We start from the raw sequence: 19,003 nt of genomic DNA on the forward strand, positions 1-19,003 counted from the left end.
TCCATATGTGTTATTTCATAGTTTTGATGTCTTCGCTATTAATCTATAATGTAGAAAATAGTAAAAATAAAGAAAAACCATGGAATGAGTAGGTGTGTCCAAACTTTTGACTGCTACTGTACATCTGATTGTTTCATTGTGTTTTAATGTAGTTTTTGTAATGTTGATGAATGTTTAATAAATGTTCAACTGATTATTGGTTATCAAATCATCAGTCGTTTCTAATCTTCCTTGAATGTTTCTATTGAGGGGAACAGTGTCAAATGCTCCCTTTCTTTTTGAAGTTACCACACCCTTGTGAAGATGATCATCAGATAAACCATTTCCTATAATCACCCGAGATGGTTCTTTTTCACAGCATATCATCAGACAACAACTTTACTCACTTGGTTGAGCATGTTTTTCTCTCCCTCCTTCATCCGCAGACCTCACAAAAAGCGGGAGCCCCTGCCAATATAGCACTCCTTCCCCAACCTCTCCAACCTCCTCCTCTCACTCCTTCTCTCCCACCTCAGCCTCTGGGTCCAACAGTTCCCTTCCCGGCGGGGGCTACAGACAGAGGCGGTCGGTCAGCATGGAGCGCTTCGTAGAGACCCTGGTGGTAGCTGATAAGATGATGGTTGGTTACCATGGACGCAAAGACATTGAGCACTATATCCTGTCTGTGATGAATATTGTAAGTTTGATCCTGCTTTTTGCTTTGATTACTGTTGTTTTGTCTCAAAGAAAAGCCTGACAATAGAGTTGGGGTCAATCACTTGGGCTTCCGAGTGGCACAGGGTCACTACAGTCGTTCAAATCCAGGCTGAATCACATCCGGCCGTGATTGAGGGTCCCATAGGGCGGAGTACAATTGGCCCAGCGTCGTTTGGCCGGTGTAGGCCGTCATTGTAAATAATAATTTGTTCTTAACTGACTTGCCTAGTTAAATAAAGGTCAAAAAACATTTAAAATGGGTTCATGTCAATGGTCTACTGTAGTTGTTTCCTCATCTCCTGCCCTGTGTTAGTTTGAGTTCACAGAATATTACAAAGCAGTCAGGACTCACTTTCACCTGTCCAGGTCTTTCACATCAATACAGATGAAGGACTGGAGGAAAGATATTAAGATGCACCTCTAGCCTGCTGATATTGGAAACAGGCCAATATAGAGTATTACAACATAAACAATGGACTTATTCGAAGCGTTTCTCTCTTTGGATAGAATTTTGTTTTCATTAACATTTTAACAGAATGTTCTCTCTAACTGAAAACAGACATTTAAATCGCAGCGTGATCTGGATGTGTGGTTGCTGTTTTCAACCCCAGTATGTGTGAAGAAAACACTGATCCAGTGTTGTGACAGTTTGTCTGACTTTGTGTCTTTTCTTCTTTTCTGGAGGTCAGGTTGCCAAACTTTACCGTGATGCCAGCCTAGGAAACGTTGTGAACATTATAGTAACCCGCCTGATCGTACTGACTGAGGACCAGGTGAGGGCACTCTTCTCTCTCTGTCTTCCTCTTTCTCTCTCTGTCTTCCTCTTTCTCTCTCTGTCTTCCTCTTTCTCTCTCTGTCTTCCTCTTTCTCTCTATCTCTCTGCCTCTCTCTCTGTCTTCCTCTTTCTCTCTCTGTCTTTCTCTCTATCTCTCTGCCTCTCTCTCTGTCTTCATCTTTCTCTTTACATCTCTCTCTTTCTCTCTCTGTCTTCATCTTTCTCTTTACATCTCTCTCTTTCTCTCTCTGTCTTCATCTTTCTCTTTACATCTCTCTCTTTCTCTCTCTGTCTTCCTCTTTCTCTCTCTGTCTTCCTCTTTCTCTGTCTTCATCTTTCTCTTTACATCTCTCTCTGCCTCTCTCTGTCTTCCTCTTTCTCTCTCTGTCTTCCTCTTTCTCTCTATCTCTCTGCCTCTCTCTCTGTCTTCATCTTTCTCTTTACATCTCTCTCTTTCTCTCTCTGTCTTCCTCTTTATCTCTCGGCCTCTCTCTGTGTTCCTCTCTCTTTCTATCCACATCAACATAAATGTATTTCTCTAATCTCAGTTAAAATGTATCTGTTTTGGTTACTTATTATGCAATAACATAGTTATTCCAAACAGTTGGGAGAGAGAGTAGAAGGATGAAAGAGAGGTGAGATAGGAGAGGAGTGAGAAGAAGAGACAAGAGGACACCAGAGTAGAAGAGTGAGAAGAGAGAGAAGAGAGGAAAAGACAGAGGAGAGGAGGCATCTACCATATGTCTGCCACCAGTAAAAGCTCGTGGCTCAGAAGATGAGCTCAGACTTCTTCCCTCAGGGGGATTTGATTGAGGATTTTTGCATTCAATCTATATAGTGTAGGTTTGATGGGAGAAACAGAGTGAACTGTACATCTAGCCTCAGTCTATAGAGGATGGACTCCAGCAGAGATGAATACCTCTCCATTCATTCTCCATTTTAAGACTGAACCCCATATGTTTTTCCCAGATGGAGTGTAATATGAATATATTGATGATTAGAATATTCTTTCAGAGATGTATCATATGGATTATCTTAACGGATATGTCAGAATCCTGTCAAATGGTGAACATGGTTTTAATAAGCTTGTATACTATCGTTTTCGACTGATGCTTTTGACTATGACGGCCCAATCCTAACTTAAAACATAAATCATACATTGATGTCAATGGGAGATTTAAGTGAAAGTCTGAGTGGCTTGCATTAATCTTAATTCAGTACTAGATATGCCAAGCATTAATCTTAATTCAGCGCTAGATATGCCAAGCATTAATTTTAATTCAGCACTAGATATGTCAAGTGCAGAATGTTGGGTCTGTTCTGGACGGAATGCTGGGTTCTGTGTGTTCAGACTGTGTTGTGTGTTCTGGGTTGTGGATGTGTTCAGACTGTTCTGGGTTGTGGATGTGTTCAGACTGTTCTGGGTTGTGGATGTAATCCTGACTGTTTTGGGTTGTGGATGTGTTCAGACTGTTCTGGGTTGTGGATGTGTTCAGACTGTTCTGGGTTGTGGATGTGTTCAGACTGTTCTGGGTTGTGGATGTATTTAGACTGTTCTGGGTTGTGGATGTGTTCAGACTGTTCTGGGTTGTGCATGTATTCAGACTGTTCTGGGTTGTGGATGTGTTCAGACTGTTCTGGGTTGTGGATGTGTTCAGACTGTTCTGGGTTGTGGGTGTGTTCAGACTGTTCTGGGTTGTGGATGTGTTCAGACAGTTCTGGGTTGTGGATATGTTCAGACTGTTCTGGGTTGTGGATGTATTCAGACTGTTCTGGGTTGTGGATGTGTTCAGACTGTTCTGGGTTGTGGATGTATAAAGACTGTTCTGGGTTGTGGATGTGTTCAGACTGTTCTGGGTTGTGGACGTATAAAAACTGTTCTGGGTTGTGGATGTATTCAGACTGTTCTGGTTTGTGGACGTATAAAGACTGTTCTGGGTTGTGGATGTATTCAGACTGTTCTGGGTTGTGGATGTGTTCAGACTGTTCTGGGTTGTGGATCTATTCAGACTGTTCTGGGTTGTGGATGTATTCAGACTGTTCTGGTATGTGGATGTGTTCAGACTGTTCTGGGTTGTGGATGTATTCAGACTGTTCTGGGTTGTGGATGTGTTCAGACTGTTCTGGGTTGTGGATGTATTCAGACTGTTCTGGGTTGTGGATGTGTTCAGACTGTTCCGGGTTGTGGATGTGTTCAGACTGTTCTGGGTTGTGGACGTATAAAGACTGTTCTGGGTTGTGGACATATAAAGACTGTTCTGGGTTGTGGATGTATTCAGACTGTTCTGGGTTGTGGATGTGTTCAGACTGTTCCGGGTTGTGGATGTGTTCAGACTGTTCTGGGTTGTGGATGTATTTAGACTGTTCTGGGTTGTGGATGTGTTCAGACTGTTCTGGGTTGTGGATGTATTCAGACTGTTCTGGGTTGTGGATGTGTTTAGACTGTTCTGGGTTGTGGATGTGTTCAGACTGTTCTGGGTTGTGAATGTGTTCAGACTGTTCTGGGTTGTGGATGTACTCAGACTGTTCTGGGTTGTGGATGTATTCAGACTGTTCTGGGTTGTGGATGTGTTCAGACTGTTCTGGGTTGTGGATATGTTCAGACTGTTCTGGGTTGTGGATGTGTTCAGACTGTTCTGGGTTGTGGATGTGTTCAGACTGTTTTGGGTTGTGGATGTGTTCAGACTGTTCTGGGTTGTAGATGTGTTCAGACTGTTCTGGGTTGTGGATGTGTTCAGACTGTTCTGGGTTGTGGATGTGTTCAGACTGTTCTGGGTTGTGGATGTATTCAGACTGTTCTGGGTTGTGGATGTGTTCAGACTGTTCTGGGTTGTGGATGTATTCAGACTGTTCTGGGTTGTGGATGTGTTCAGACTGTTCTGGGTTGTGGATGTGTTCAGACTGTTCTGGGTTGTGGATGTATTCAGACTGTTCTGGGTTGTGGATGTGTTCAGACTGTTCTGGGTTGTGGATCTATTCAGACTGTTCTGGGTTGTGGATGTATTCAGACTGTTCTGGGTTGTGGATGTGTTCAGACTGTTCTGGGTTGTGGATGTATTCAGACTGTTCTGGGTTGTGGATGTGTTCAGACTGTTCTGGGTTGTGGATTTATTCAGACTGTTCTGGGTTGTGGATGTGTTCAGACTGTTCTGGGTTGTGGATGTGTTCAGACTGTTCTGGGTTGTGGACGTATAAAGACTGTTCTGGGTTGTGGATGTATTCAGACTGTTCTGGGTTGTGGATGTGTTCAGACTGTTCTGGGTTGTGGATGTATTCAGACTGTTCTGGGTTGTGGATGTGTTTAGACTGTTCTGGGTTGTGGATGTGTTCAGACTGTTCTGGGTTGTGAATGTGTTCAGACTGTTCTGGGTTGTGGATGTACTCAGACTGTTCTGGGTTGTGGATGTATTCAGACTGTTCTGGGTTGTGGATGTGTTCAGACTGTTCTGGGTTGTGGATATGTTCAGACTGTTCTGGGTTGTGGATGTGTTCAGACTGTTCTGGGTTGTGGATGTGTTCAGACTGTTTTGGGTTGTGGATGTGTTCAGACTGTTCTGGGTTGTAGATGTGTTCAGACTGTTCTGGGTTGTGGATGTGTTCAGACTGTTCTGGGTTGTGGATGTGTTCAGACTGTTCTGGGTTGTGGATGTATTCAGACTGTTCTGGGTTGTGGATGTGTTCAGACTGTTCTGGGTTGTGGATCTATTCAGACTGTTCTGGGTTGTGGATGTATTCAGACTGTTCTGGGTTGTGGATGTGTTCAGACTGTTCTGGGTTGTGGATGTATTCAGACTGTTCTGAGTTGTGGATGTGTTCAGACTGTTCTGGGTTTTGGATGTATTCAGACTGTTCTGGGTTGTGGATGTGTTCAGACTGTTCTGGGTTGTGGATGTATTCAGACTGTTCTGGGTTGTGGATGTGTTCAGACTGTTCTGGGTTGTGGATGTATAAAGACTGTTCTGGGTTGTGGATGTGTTCAGACTGTTCTGGGTTGTGGACGTATAAAAACTGTTCTGGGTTGTGGATGTATTCAGACTGTTCTGGTTTGTGGACGTATAAAGACTGTTCTGGGTTGTGGATGTATTCAGACTGTTCTGGGTTGTGGATGTGTTCAGACTGTTCTGGGTTGTGGATCTATTCAGACTGTTCTGGGTTGTGGATGTATTCAGACTGTTCTGGTATGTGGATGTGTTCAGACTGTTCTGGGTTGTGGATGTATTCAGACTGTTCTGGGTTGTGGATGTGTTCAGACTGTTCTGGGTTGTGGATGTATTCAGACTGTTCTGGGTTGTGGATGTGTTCAGACTGTTCTGGGTTGTGGACGTATAAAGACTGTTCTGGGTTGTGGACATATAAAGACTGTTCTGGGTTGTGGATGTATTCAGACTGTTCTGGGTTGTGGATGTGTTCAGACTGTTCCGGGTTGTGGATGTGTTTAGACTGTTCTGGGTTGTGGATGTATTTAGACTGTTCTGGGTTGTGGATGTGTTCAGACTGTTCTGGGTTGTGGATGTATTCAGACTGTTCTGGGTTGTGGATGTGTTTAGACTGTTCTGGGTTGTGGATGTGTTCAGACTGTTCTGGGTTGTGAATGTGTTCAGACTGTTCTGGGTTGTGGATGTACTCAGACTGTTCTGGGTTGTGGATGTATTCAGACTGTTCTGGGTTGTGGATGTGTTCAGACTGTTCTGGGTTGTGGATATGTTCAGACTGTTCTGGGTTGTGGATGTGTTCAGACTGTTCTGGGTTGTGGATGTGTTCAGACTGTTTTGGGTTGTGGATGTGTTCAGACTGTTCTGGGTTGTAGATGTGTTCAGACTGTTCTGGGTTGTGGATGTGTTCAGACTGTTCTGGGTTGTGGATGTGTTCAGACTGTTCTGGGTTGTGGATGTATTCAGACGGTTCTGGGTTGTGGATGTGTTCAGACTGTTCTGGGTTGTGGATGTATTCAGACTGTTCTGGGTTGTGGATGTGTTCAGACTGTTCTGGGTTGTGGATGTGTTCAGACTGTTCTGGGTTGTGGATGTATTCAGACTGTTCTGGGTTGTGGATGTGTTCAGACTGTTCTGGGTTGTGGATCTATTCAGACTGTTCTGGGTTGTGGATGTATTCAGACTGTTCTGGGTTGTGGATGTGTTCAGACTGTTCTGGGTTGTGGATGTATTCAGACTGTTCTGGGTTGTGGATGTGTTCAGACTGTTCTGGGTTGTGGATGTATTCAGACTGTTCTGGGTTGTGGATGTGTTCAGACTGTTCTGGGTTGTGGATGTGTTCAGACTGTTCTGGGTTGTGGACGTATAAAGACTGTTCTGGGTTGTGGATGTATTCAGACTGTTCTGGGTTGTGGATGTGTTCAGACTGTTCTGGGTTGTGGATGTATTCAGACTGTTCTGGGTTGTGGATGTGTTTAGACTGTTCTGGGTTGTGGATGTGTTCAGACTGTTCTGGGTTGTGAATGTGTTCAGACTGTTCTGGGTTGTGGATGTACTCAGACTGTTCTGGGTTGTGGATGTATTCAGACTGTTCTGGGTTGTGGATGTGTTCAGACTGTTCTGGGTTGTGGATGTGTTCAGACTGTTCTGGGTTGTGGATGTGTTCAGACTGTTCTGGGTTGTGGATGTGTTCAGACTGTTTTGGGTTGTGGATGTGTTCAGACTGTTCTGGGTTGTGGATGTGTTCAGACTGTTCTGGGTTGTGGATGTGTTCAGACTGTTCTGGGTTGTGGATGTGTTCAGACTGTTCTGGGTTGTGGATGTATTCAGACTGTTCTGGGTTGTGGATGTGTTCAGACTGTTCTGGGTTGTGGATCTATTCAGACTGTTCTGGGTTGTGGATGTATTCAGACTGTTCTGGGTTGTGGATGTGTTCAGACTGTTCTGGGTTGTGGATGTATTCAGACTGTTCTGAGTTGTGGATATGTTCAGACTGTTCTGGGTTGTGGATGTATTCAGACTGTTCTGGGTTGTGGATGTGTTCAGACTGTTCTGGGTTGTGGATGTGTTCAGACTGTTCTGGGTTGTGGACGTATAAAGACTGTTCTGGGTTGTGGATGTATTCAGACTGTTCTGGGTTGTGGATGTGTTCAGACTGTTCTGGGTTGTGGATGTATTCAGACTGTTCTGGGTTGTGGATGTGTTTAGACTGTTCTGGGTTGTGGATGTGTTCAGACTGTTCTGGGTTGTGAATGTGTTCAGACTGTTCTGGGTTGTGGATGTACTCAGACTGTTCTGGGTTGTGGATGTATTCAGACTGTTCTGGGTTGTGGATGTGTTCAGACTGTTCTGGGTTGTGGATATGTTCAGACTGTTCTGGGTTGTGGATGTGTTCAGACTGTTCTGGGTTGTGGATGTGTTCAGACTGTTTTGGGTTGTGGATGTGTTCAGACTGTTCTGGGTTGTGGATGTGTTCAGACTGTTCTGGGTTGTGGATGTATTCAGACTGTTCTGGGTTGTGGATGTGTTCAGACTGTTCTGGGTTGTGGATGTATTCAGACTGTTCTGGGTTGTGGATGTGTTCAGACTGTTCTGGGTTGTGGATGTGTTCAGACTGTTCTGGGTTGTGGATGTGTTCAGACTGTTCTGGGTTGTGGGTGTGTTCAGACTGTTCTGGGTTGTGGATGTATTCAGACTGTTCTGGGTTGTGGATGTGTTCAGACTGTTCTGGGTTGTGGATGTGTTCAGACTGTTCTGGGTTGTGGATGTATTTAGACTGTTCTGGGTTGTGGATGTGTTCAGACTGTTCTGGGTTGTGGATGTGTTCAGACTGTTCTGGGTTGTGGATGTGTTCAGACTGTTCTGGGTTGTGGACGTATAAAGACTGTTCTGGGTTGTGGATGTATTCAGACTGTTCTGGGTTGTGGATGTGTTCAGACTGTTCTGGGTTGTGGATGTATTCAGACTGTTCTGGGTTGTGGATGTGTTTAGACTGTTCTGGGTTGTGGATGTGTTCAGACTTTTCTGGGTTGTGAATGTGTTCAGACTGTTCTGGGTTGTGGATGTACTCAGACTGTTCTGGGTTGTGGATGTATTCAGACTGTTCTGGGTTGTGGATGTGTTCAGACTGTTCTGGGTTGTGGATGTATTCAGACTGTTCTGGGTTGTGCATGTGTTCAGACTGTTCTGGGTTGTGGATATGTTCAGACTGTTCTGGGTTGTGGATGTGTTCAGACAGTTCTGGGTTGTGGATGTGTTCAGACTGTTTTGAGTTGTGGATGTGTTCAGACTGTTCTGGGTTGTGGATGTATTCAGACTGTTCTGGGTTGTGGATGTGTTCAGACTGTTCTGGGTTGTGGATGTGTTCAGACTGTTCTGGGTTGTGGATGTATTCAGACTGTTCTGGGATGTGGATGTGTTCAGACTGTTCTGGGTTGTGGATGTATTCAGACTGTTCTGGGTTGTGGATGTGTTCAGACTGTTCTGGGTTGTGGATGTACTCAGACTGTTCTGGGTTGTGGATGTATTCAGACTGTTCTGGGTTGTGGATGTATTCAGACTGTTCTGGGTTGTGGATATGTTCAGACTGTTCTGGGTTGTGAATGTGTTCAGACTGTTCTGGGTTGTGGATGTACTCAGACTGTTCTGGGTTGTGGATGTATTCAGACTGTTCTGGGTTGTGGATGTGTTCAGACTGTTCTGGGTTGTGGATATGTTCAGACTGTTCTGGGTTGTGGATGTGTTCAGACTGTTCTGGGTTGTGGATGTGTTCAGACTGTTTTGGGTTGTGGATGTGTTCAGACTGTTCTGGGTTGTGGATGTGTTCAGACTGTTCTGGGTTGTGGATGTATTCAGACTGTTCTGGGTTGTGGATGTGTTCAGACTGTTCTGGGTTGTGGATGTATTCAGACTGTTCTGGGTTGTGGATGTGTTCAGACTGTTCTGGGTTGTGGATGTGTTCAGACTGTTCTGGGTTGTGGATGTGTTCAGACTGTTCTGGGTTGTGGATGTGTTCAGACTGTTCTGGGTTGTGGATGTATTCAGACTGTTCTGGGTTGTGGATGTGTTCAGACTGTTCTGGGTTGTGGATGTGTTCAGACTGTTCTGGGTTGTGGATGTATTTAGACTGTTCTGGGTTGTGGATGTGTTCAGACTGTTCTGGGTTGTGGATGTGTTCAGACTGTTCTGGGTTGTGGATGTGTTCAGACTGTTCTGGGTTGTGGACGTATAAAGACTGTTCTGGGTTGTGGATGTATTCAGACTGTTCTGGGTTGTGGATGTGTTCAGACTGTTCTGGGTTGTGGATGTATTCAGACTGTTCTGGGTTGTGGATGTGTTTAGACTGTTCTGGGTTGTGGATGTGTTCAGACTTTTCTGGGTTGTGAATGTGTTCAGACTGTTCTGGGTTGTGGATGTACTCAGACTGTTCTGGGTTGTGGATGTATTCAGACTGTTCTGGGTTGTGGATGTGTTCAGACTGTTCTGGGTTGTGGATGTATTCAGACTGTTCTGGGTTGTGCATGTGTTCAGACTGTTCTGGGTTGTGGATATGTTCAGACTGTTCTGGGTTGTGGATGTGTTCAGACAGTTCTGGGTTGTGGATGTGTTCAGACTGTTTTGAGTTGTGGATGTGTTCAGACTGTTCTGGGTTGTGGATGTATTCAGACTGTTCTGGGTTGTGGATGTGTTCAGACTGTTCTGGGTTGTGGATGTATTCAGACTGTTCTGGGATGTGGATGTGTTCAGACTGTTCTGGGTTGTGGATGTATTCAGACTGTTCTGGGTTGTGGATGTGTTCAGACTGTTCTGGGTTGTGGATGTACTCAGACTGTTCTGGGTTGTGGATGTATTCAGACTGTTCTGGGTTGTGGATGTATTCAGACTGTTCTGGGTTGTGGATATGTTCAGATGGTTCTGGGTTGTGGATGTATTCAGACTGTTCTGGGTTGTGGATGTGTTCAGACTGTTCTGGGTTGTGGAGGTACTCAGACTGTTCTGGGTTGTGGATGTATTCAGACTGTTCTGGGTTGTGGATGTATTCAGACTGTTCTGGGTTGTGGATGTGTTCAGACTGTTCTGGGTTGTGGATGTGTTCAGACTGTTCTGGGTTGTGGACGTATAAAGACTGTTCTGGGTTGTGGATGTGTTCAGACTGTTCTGGGTTGTGGATGTATTCAGACTGTTCTGGGTTGTGGATGTGTTCAGACTGTTCTGGGTTGTGGATGTATTCAGACTGTTCTGGGTTGTGGATGTTTTCAGACTGTTCTGGGTTGTGGATGTGTTCAGACTGTTCTGGGTTGTGGATGTGTTCAGACTGTTCTGGGTTGTGGATGTGTTCAGACTGTTTTGAGTTGTGGATGTGTTCAGACTGTTCTGGGTTGTGGATGTATTCAGACTGTTCTGGGTTGTGGATGTGTTCAGACTGTTCTGGGTTGTGGATGTGTTCAGACTGTTCTGGGTTGTGGATGTATTCAGACTGTTCTGGGTTGTGGATGTGTTCAGACTGTTCTGGGTTGTGGATGTATTCAGACTCTTCTGGGTTGTGGATGTGTTCAGACTGTTCTGGGTTGTGGTTCTGTTCAGACTGTTCTGGGTTGTGGATGTATTCAGACTGTTCTGGGTTGTGGATGTATTCAGACTGTTCTGGGTTGTGGATATGTTCAGACGGTTCTGGGTTGTGGATGTGTTCAGACTGTTCTGGGTTGTGGATGTATTCAGACTGTTCTGGGTTGTGGATGTATTCAGACTGTTCTGGGTTGTGGATGTGTTCAGACTCTTCTGGGTTGTGGATATGTTCAGACTGTTTTGGGTTGTGGATGTGTTCAGACTGTTCTGGGTTGTGGATGTATTCAGACTGTTCTGGGTTGTGGATGTGTTCAGACTGTTCTGGGTTGTGGATGTGTTCAGACTGTTCTGGGTTGTGGATGTGTTCAGACTCTTCTCGGGTTGTGGATGTATTCAGACTGTTCTGGGTTGTGGATGTGTTCAGACTTTTCTGGGTTGTGGATGTATTCAGACTGTTCTGGGTTGTGGATGTGTTCAGACTGTTCTGGGTTGTGGATGTATTCAGACTGTTCTGGTTTGTGGATATATTCAGACTGTTCTGGGTTGTGGATGTGTTCAGACTGTTCTGGGTTGTGGATGTATACAGACTGTTCTGGGTTGTGGATGTGTTCAGACTGTTCTGGGTTGTGGACGTATAAAGACTTTTCTTAGTTGTGGATGTATTCAGACTGTTCTGGGTTGTGGATGTGTTCAGACTGTTCTGGGTGTTGGATGTATTCAGACTGTTCTGGGTTGTGGATGTGTTCAGACTGTTCTGGGTTGTGGATGTGTTCAGACTGTTCTGGGTTGTGGATGTGTTCAGACTGTTCTGGGTTGTGGATGTGTTCAAACTGTTCTGGGTTGTGGATGTATTCAGACTGTTCTGGGTTGTGGATGTGTTCAGACTGTGTTGTAATGTGTGCTGTATGTTCTATCAAGCCCAATCTGGAGATCAACCACCATGCAGACAAGTCTCTAGACAGCTTCTGTAAGTGGCAGAAGTCTATCCTCAGTCACCAAGGGGATGGGAACAGCATCCCGGAGAACGGCATGGCTCACCATGACAACGCTGTCCTCATCACAAGGTAGGAATCTCTTCTCTTTCTATCTGACCAGTTACCCTCTGGGGGAAGAACAGAGACACCTGGATGGGGGAAAGGCTCTACTCTCCAACTTTACACACACACACACACACACACACACACACACACACACACACACACACACACACACACACACAGACACACACACACACACACACACACACACTTTCATACTGTTATTATTATTCCAGTGGTAAGAGTGTGTCATTATTTAGCTTACTGTACGTCTCTTACTCTTCTTGACCAAACATTTATTTAGATGACTCATTGGACAATGAGAGCATGTTTACTTAAATACTTTAGCAGTCCTACTTTAGAAGTCCTTCCACCTTCCGACTCTGTCCTTCCGACTCTTTGCTGCATTGGCATTACACAGACAGAACACTACAGTAACTTTGAAACACAGCCAATTCACTACTCATATCTATTACTGGCTTCAGTCTGTATGTAGTACCTACAGTACTGTACCTCTTACAGCTGACAACGGGAAACTATCCTCTCTCAGTCATACCAGTCATACTACAATTAATGCATGGTAACCTTGTTTCAGCAAAATCTATTTCATTACCTGCTATTGGCTAAATTGTTGCCTGAGCTGTTTTGACCACATAACCTAGCAACTAACATGTGTATTCCTTACTTGTTTTGACTGCAGGGGGGTTGACGTTTTGTGACTGACATGGGCTAAAGCCCTGCTTTTGTCTCTCCCTGCCTGGTTGTGAACAAACCAGGTTTTCTACTAATGTTAGACTAGTGCTAGTTGACTTTAGCTGTTTGTCTGTCAAGTAACGTTCTCCAGTTCCTTTTCAGAGTCCTGTTGTTGTAAAGTTACCACTTGGTGAGCCATCCATAGGAGTACACCATAGACATAGGGGTGGCAGGTAACCTAATGCTTAAAAGTTTTGGGCCAGTCGCTGAAAGGATGAACTGGAAGGAAAGACGGCCAAATGAGGTGTTGGCTTTGGGGATGACCAGGGAAATATACCTGCTGGAGCGCGTGCTTCGGGTGGGTGTTGCTAAGGTGACCAGTGAGCTGCTTTGGATAAGAGTGTCTGCTAAATGACTAAAATGTAGATAGTAGGTAAGGCTCAACATGCCAAACTTCTCTAATGTTACTGACAGTCGTTGGGAGCCTTAGAAGTTATGCTGTGATTGTGATGCCAGAAGGCTACTGAAGGGGTTTTATGCAGTGCTGTCTCCAGCCGTCTGTTGTGTCCGTATTTATTGAAGAACTGGTCTGTACTGCTAAACTTACATCACCTCAGCCTTCTGCTACTACAGAGCTCTCCAGCGTGTGTCTGATGCTAAACCAACACTAGCTGCTAGCCGTTCACTAAAGCGTTTTGTTGTATGCACAGGGCATGCTGCACGCTGGTTACAGAGTTCAGCGACGTTCAGTGACTGTGCTTGTATTATAGGCCCTCTACAACATCTCATTATTGTATGAGAGAGACAGAGAGAGAGATAGATAGATAGATAGATAGATAGATAGATAGAATGATAGATAGAAGGAAAGAAAGAGAGAGAGAAAAATAGGTAAAAATACTTGAATCAGTTATAGAACCCATTGCCCTTTATGGTTGTGAGGTGTGGGGTTTGCTCACCAACCAAGAATTCACAAAATGGGACAAACACCAAATTGAGACTCTGCATGCAGAATTCTGCAAAAATATCCTCCGTGTACAACGTAGAAGACCAGATAATGCATGCAGAGCAGAATTAGGCCGATACCTGCTAATTATCAAAATCCAGAAAAGAGCTGTTCAATTCTACAACCACCTGAAAGGAAGCGATTCCCAAACCTTCCATAACAAAGCCATCACCTACAGAGAGATGAACCTGGAGAAGAGTCCCCTAAGCAAGCTCATCCTGAGGCTCTGTTCACAAACACAAACACACCCCACAGAGCCCCAGGACAGCAACACAATTAGACCCAACCAAATCATGAGAAAACAAAAAGATCATTACTTGACACATTGGAAAGAATTAACAAAATAACAGAGCAAACTCGAATGCTATTTGGCCCTAAACAGAGAGTACACAGTGGCAGAATACCTGACCACTGTGACTGACCCAAACTTAAGGAAAGCTTTGACTATGTACAGACTCAGTGAGCATAGCCTTGCTATTGAGAAAGGCCGCCGTAGGCAGACATGGCTCTCAAGAGAAGACAGGCTATGTGCACACTGCCCACAAAATGAGGTGGAAACTGAGCTGCACTTCCTAACCTCCTGCTGTCACGAACGTTGTTGTAATGATCGGACCAAGGTGCAGCGTGGAATGGTTTCATCATCTTTATTCGAGTGAAACGCACAGAAAACAATAAAGAGCAAAACGAAACGTGAAGCCAATGTAGTGCTCGCAGGCAACTATACATAGACAAGATCCCACAACAAACAGGTGGGAAAAGGCTGCCTAAATATGATCCCCAATCAGAGACAACGATAGACAGCTATCTCTGATTGGGAACCATACCAGGCCAACATAGAAATACAAAAACTAAAGTACCCACCCTGACCTAACCAAAATAGAGAAAAAAAGGCTCTCTAAAGTCAGGGCGTAACAGTACCCCCCCAAAGGTGCGGACTCCGGCAGCAAAACCTGACTCTATGGGGGAGAGTCCAGGTGGGCATCTAGCCTTGGTGGCGGCTCCGGTTCGGGAAGTAGACCCCGCTCCGCTCGCGGATCCCTCCACTTCCGTGGAACCGGACCGTGGATCGTCGCCGGGGACTCCGGACCGTAGATCGTCGCCGGGGACTCCGGACCGTGGATTGTCGCCGGGGACTCCGGACTCCGGCCCGTAGATCGTCGCCGGGGACTCCGGACCGTGGATCTTCGCCGGGGACTCCGGACTGTGGATCTTCGCCGGGGACTCCGGACCGTGGATTGTCACCGGGGACTCCGGACCGTGGATCGTCGCCGGAGGCCCCGGACCGGGATTGTCGCCGGAGGCTCCGGACCGCGGATCGTCGCCGGAGGCTCCGGACCGTGGATCGTCTCAGGAGGTTCCGGACCGTGGACCGTCTCAGGAGGTTCCGGACCGTGGACCGTCTCAGGAGGTTCCGGACCGTGGACCGTCTCTGGAGATTCCGGACCTTGGACTGTCTCTGGAGGTTCCGGACTGTGAAATGTAGCCGGAAGCTCTGGACTAGGAACTGTCGCCGGAAGCTCTGGACTGGGAACCGTCGCCGGAAGCTCTGGACGGGACCGTCGCTGGAGGCCTGGTGCGTGGAGCCGGCACAGGGCGTACCGGGCTGTGGAGGCGCACTGGAGGTCTGGAGCGTAGAGCTGGCACAATGTGTCCTGGACAGATAACAACCTTCGCACGGAAAGTGCGGGGGGCTGGCACAGGACGCACTGGGCTATGGAGGCACACTAGAGACACGGTACGTAGAACCGGCACAGGACGTACTGGGCCGTGGAGGCGCACTGGAGGTCTGGAGCGTAGAGCTGGCGCAACGTGTCCTGGACAGATGACAACCTTCGCACGGCAAGTGAGGGAAGCTAGCACAGGACGTACTGAGCTGTGGAGGCGTACATCAGGGCGAGTGCGGGGAGCAGGCACAGGACGCACCGGACTGGGGACACGTACTTCAGGGCGAGTGCGAGGAGGAGACACAGGACGTACCGGACTGGGGAGGCGCACTGGAGGCCTGATGCGTGGGACCGGCACAGATTGCACCGGACTGGTGACACGCTCCTCCAAACGCCTGCGTTGCCGCATACTCCTCGCCAACCCCATTCTCCGGTATCCCTCCTCACACTGTTCCATTGACTCCCAGGGGGGCTCTGGCACTCTCCCTGGGTTGACCGACCACCTCTCTACCTCCTCCCAGGTTGTCTCTGATTCACCCCTCGGCTCCGCCGACCACCCCGTGTGCCCTCCCCCCAATTTTTGGGGGGGCTGTCCTTTGGGCTTACTTTGTGGCCGCGAACCCTGGCGTCGTTGCTGTCCTTCCCTCGCTGCTTCCGTCTGCTCCCATGGAAGACGATCCTTTCCGACCAGGATTTCCTTCCACGTCAGGATCCCTTCCTGTCCAATATATCCTCCCATGTCCAGGATGTCTGCTCCTCCTAGGCACGCTGCTTGGTCCTGGGGCGGTGGTATCTTCTGTCAAGAACGTTGCTGTAATGATCGGACCAAGGTGCAGCGTGGAATAGTTTCATCATCTTTATTCGAGTGAAACGCACAGAAAACATTAAAGAGCAAAACGAAACGTGAAGCCAATGTAGTGCTCACAGGTAACTAACTATACATAGACAAGATCCCACAAGAAACAGGTGGGAAAAGGCTGCCTAAATATGATCCCCAATCAGAGACAATGATATACAGCTGTCTCTGATTGGGAACCATACCAGGCCAACATAGAAATACAAAAACTAGAGTACCCACCCTAGTCACAAAAACTAGAGTACCCACCCTGGGTGAAATACAACAGTGTGCCATCACAGCAGCAAGATTTGTGACCTTTTGCGACAAGAAAAGGTCAATCAGTGAAGAACAAACACCATTGTAAATACAACCCATATTTATGCTTATTTATTTTCCCTTTTGTACTTTAACCATTTGTACATCATTACAACACTGTATATATACATAATATGACATTTGTAATGTCTCTATTCTTTTGGAACTTCTGTGAGGGTAATGTTTACTGTTCATTTTTATTGTTTATTTCACTTTTGTTTATTATCTACTTCACTTGCTTTGGCAATGTTAACATATGTTTCCCATGCCAATAAAGCCCCTTGAATTGAATTGAATTGAGAGAGAGAGAGAGAGAGATAGATAGATAGATAGATAGATAGATAGATAGATAGATAGATAGATAGAAGGAAAGAAAGAGAGAGAGAGAGATAGGTAGATAACTAGAAAGAAAGATAGAGGAGAGGGGAGAGGGAGGAGAGGGGTAGGGTAGAGGGGGGAGGAGGGTTGAAAAGGACAGAAAGGAGATAGACATATACTACATGACCAATAGTATGTGGACACCTGCTTGCCAAACATCTCATTCCAAAATCATGGGCATTAATATGAAGTTGGTGCCCCTTTGCTGCTATAACAGCCTACACTCTTCTGGGAAGTCTTTCCACTAGATGTTAGAACATTGCTGCGAGGACTTGATTCCATTCAGCCACAAGAGCATTAGTGAGGTTGGGCACTGATGTTGGGTGATTAGGTCTGGCTCGCAGGCTTTACAATTCATCCCAAAGGTGTTCGATGGGCTTGAGGTCAGGGCTCTGTGCAGGCCAGTCATGTTCTTTCAAACCGATCTCGACAAACCATCTGTATGGACCTCCCTTTCTGTACGGGGGGCATTGTCATGCTAAAACAGGAAAGAGCCTTCCCCAAACTGTTGCCATGAAGTTGGAATCGCAGAATCCTGTAGAAAGTCATTGTATGCTGTAACGTTAAGATTTCCCTTCACTAGAACTACGGGGCCTAGCCCGAACCATGAAAAACAGCCCCAGACCATTATTCCTCCTCCACCAAACTTTACAGTTGCCACTATGTAGCGGTATCCTGGCATCCGCCAAACCAAGATACGTCCGTCGGACTTCCAGATGGTGAAGCGTGATTCATCACTCCAGAGAACACTTTTCCACTGCTCTAGAGTCCAATGGTGGTGAGGTTTACACCACTCCAGCCCACGCTTGGCATGGTGCTTGGTGATCTTAGGCTTGTGTGTGGCTGCTCGGCCATAGAAACCCATTTCATGAAGCTTCCACAAACAGTTATTGTGCTGACGTCACTTCCAGAGGCCCTTGTGTGCCCTACCACTTTGCGGCTGAGACAGCACCTACAGTTGACCGGGCAGCTCTAGCAGGGCAGAAATTTGACCAACTGACTTGTTGGAAAGGTGGCATCCTATGACGGTGCCACGTTGAAAGTCCCCAAGCCATTTTACTGCCAATGTTTGTTTAGGGAGATTACATGGCTGTGTGCCTGTCAGCATCGAGCGTGGCTGAAATAGCCCAATCCACTAACTTGAAGGGGTTCCCACATACTTTAATATACATAGTGTAGTTCTATGATAAATTGCATGGCCTAGGGCAACCCTCATCAAAATCACTCATCATCTCATAAAATCCTTTTTTAACCTGATATTTTTCCATGGATATCTTTAGTCATAAATGTAATGGCCACACAGTAAAGCTGCGCGTTGCTAACGTAAACAGTCTTAAAATCGCTGTGCTCTTTCTTTAGGTGGATTCCATCAGGGAATGGGGGAATTTTCTAGCAGACACAGTGGTTAATGAAAGCTTCCTGGGTCCATCATTAACTATTTATAGTTAATGATGCATGTTAGCATCCTGACGCTCAGCTCAGCACAGCTCATCTCATTGCCTACACACATCTTGATGTCCCATTATACTCAGGCCCTAACAAAGTTCTGATTCACTCTTTCTTTCTCCCTCCCTCCCTCCCTCCCTCCCTCCCTCCCTCCCTCCCTCCCTCCCTCCCTCCCTCTATCTATTTCACACTTTCTTTCTTTCTTTCTTTCTAGCTATTGTCTATCAATTCAAATCAAATCAAGGGGCTTTATTGGCATGGGAAACATGTTAACATTGCCAAAGCAAGTGAGGTAGATAATAAACAAAAGTGAAATAAACAGTAAACAGTAAACATTACACATACAGAAGTTCCAAAAGAATAGAGACATTACAAATGTCATATTATGTATATATACAGTGTTGTAACTATGTACAAATGGTTAAAGTACAAAAGGGAAAATAAATAAGCATAAATATGTGTTGTATTTACAATGGTGTTTGTTCTTCACTGGTTGACCTTTTCTTGTGGCAACAGGTCACAAATCTTGCTGCAGTGATGGCACACTGGTATTTCACCCAGTAGATATGGGAGTTTATCAAAATCGGTTTTGTTTTCGAATTCTTTGTGGATCTGTGTAATCTGAGGGAAATATGTGTCTCTAATATGGTCATACATTGGG

At 45.9% G+C, this 19,003-nt stretch overlaps 1 protein-coding gene across 2 annotated transcripts in view; it reads left to right on the top strand.

Annotated features, from left to right (window-relative positions):
• Positions 1-19,003, top strand: part of LOC115149323 (A disintegrin and metalloproteinase with thrombospondin motifs 6-like) — a 163,718-nt gene that overhangs the window by 11,786 nt on the left and 132,929 nt on the right. For both annotated transcript variants that reach the window (XM_029692096.1, XM_029692097.1), the window contains exons 5-7: positions 516-676; positions 1,386-1,469; positions 11,887-12,032. In XM_029692096.1, coding sequence (XP_029547956.1) covers positions 516-676; positions 1,386-1,469; positions 11,887-12,032 — 391 coding nt within the window. The remainder of the gene's footprint in view (positions 1-515; positions 677-1,385; positions 1,470-11,886; positions 12,033-19,003) is intronic.

Source organism: Salmo trutta, chromosome 15, assembly GCF_901001165.1.
Source record: "Salmo trutta chromosome 15, fSalTru1.1, whole genome shotgun sequence".
Taxonomy (NCBI): Eukaryota; Metazoa; Chordata; class Actinopteri; order Salmoniformes; family Salmonidae; genus Salmo; species Salmo trutta.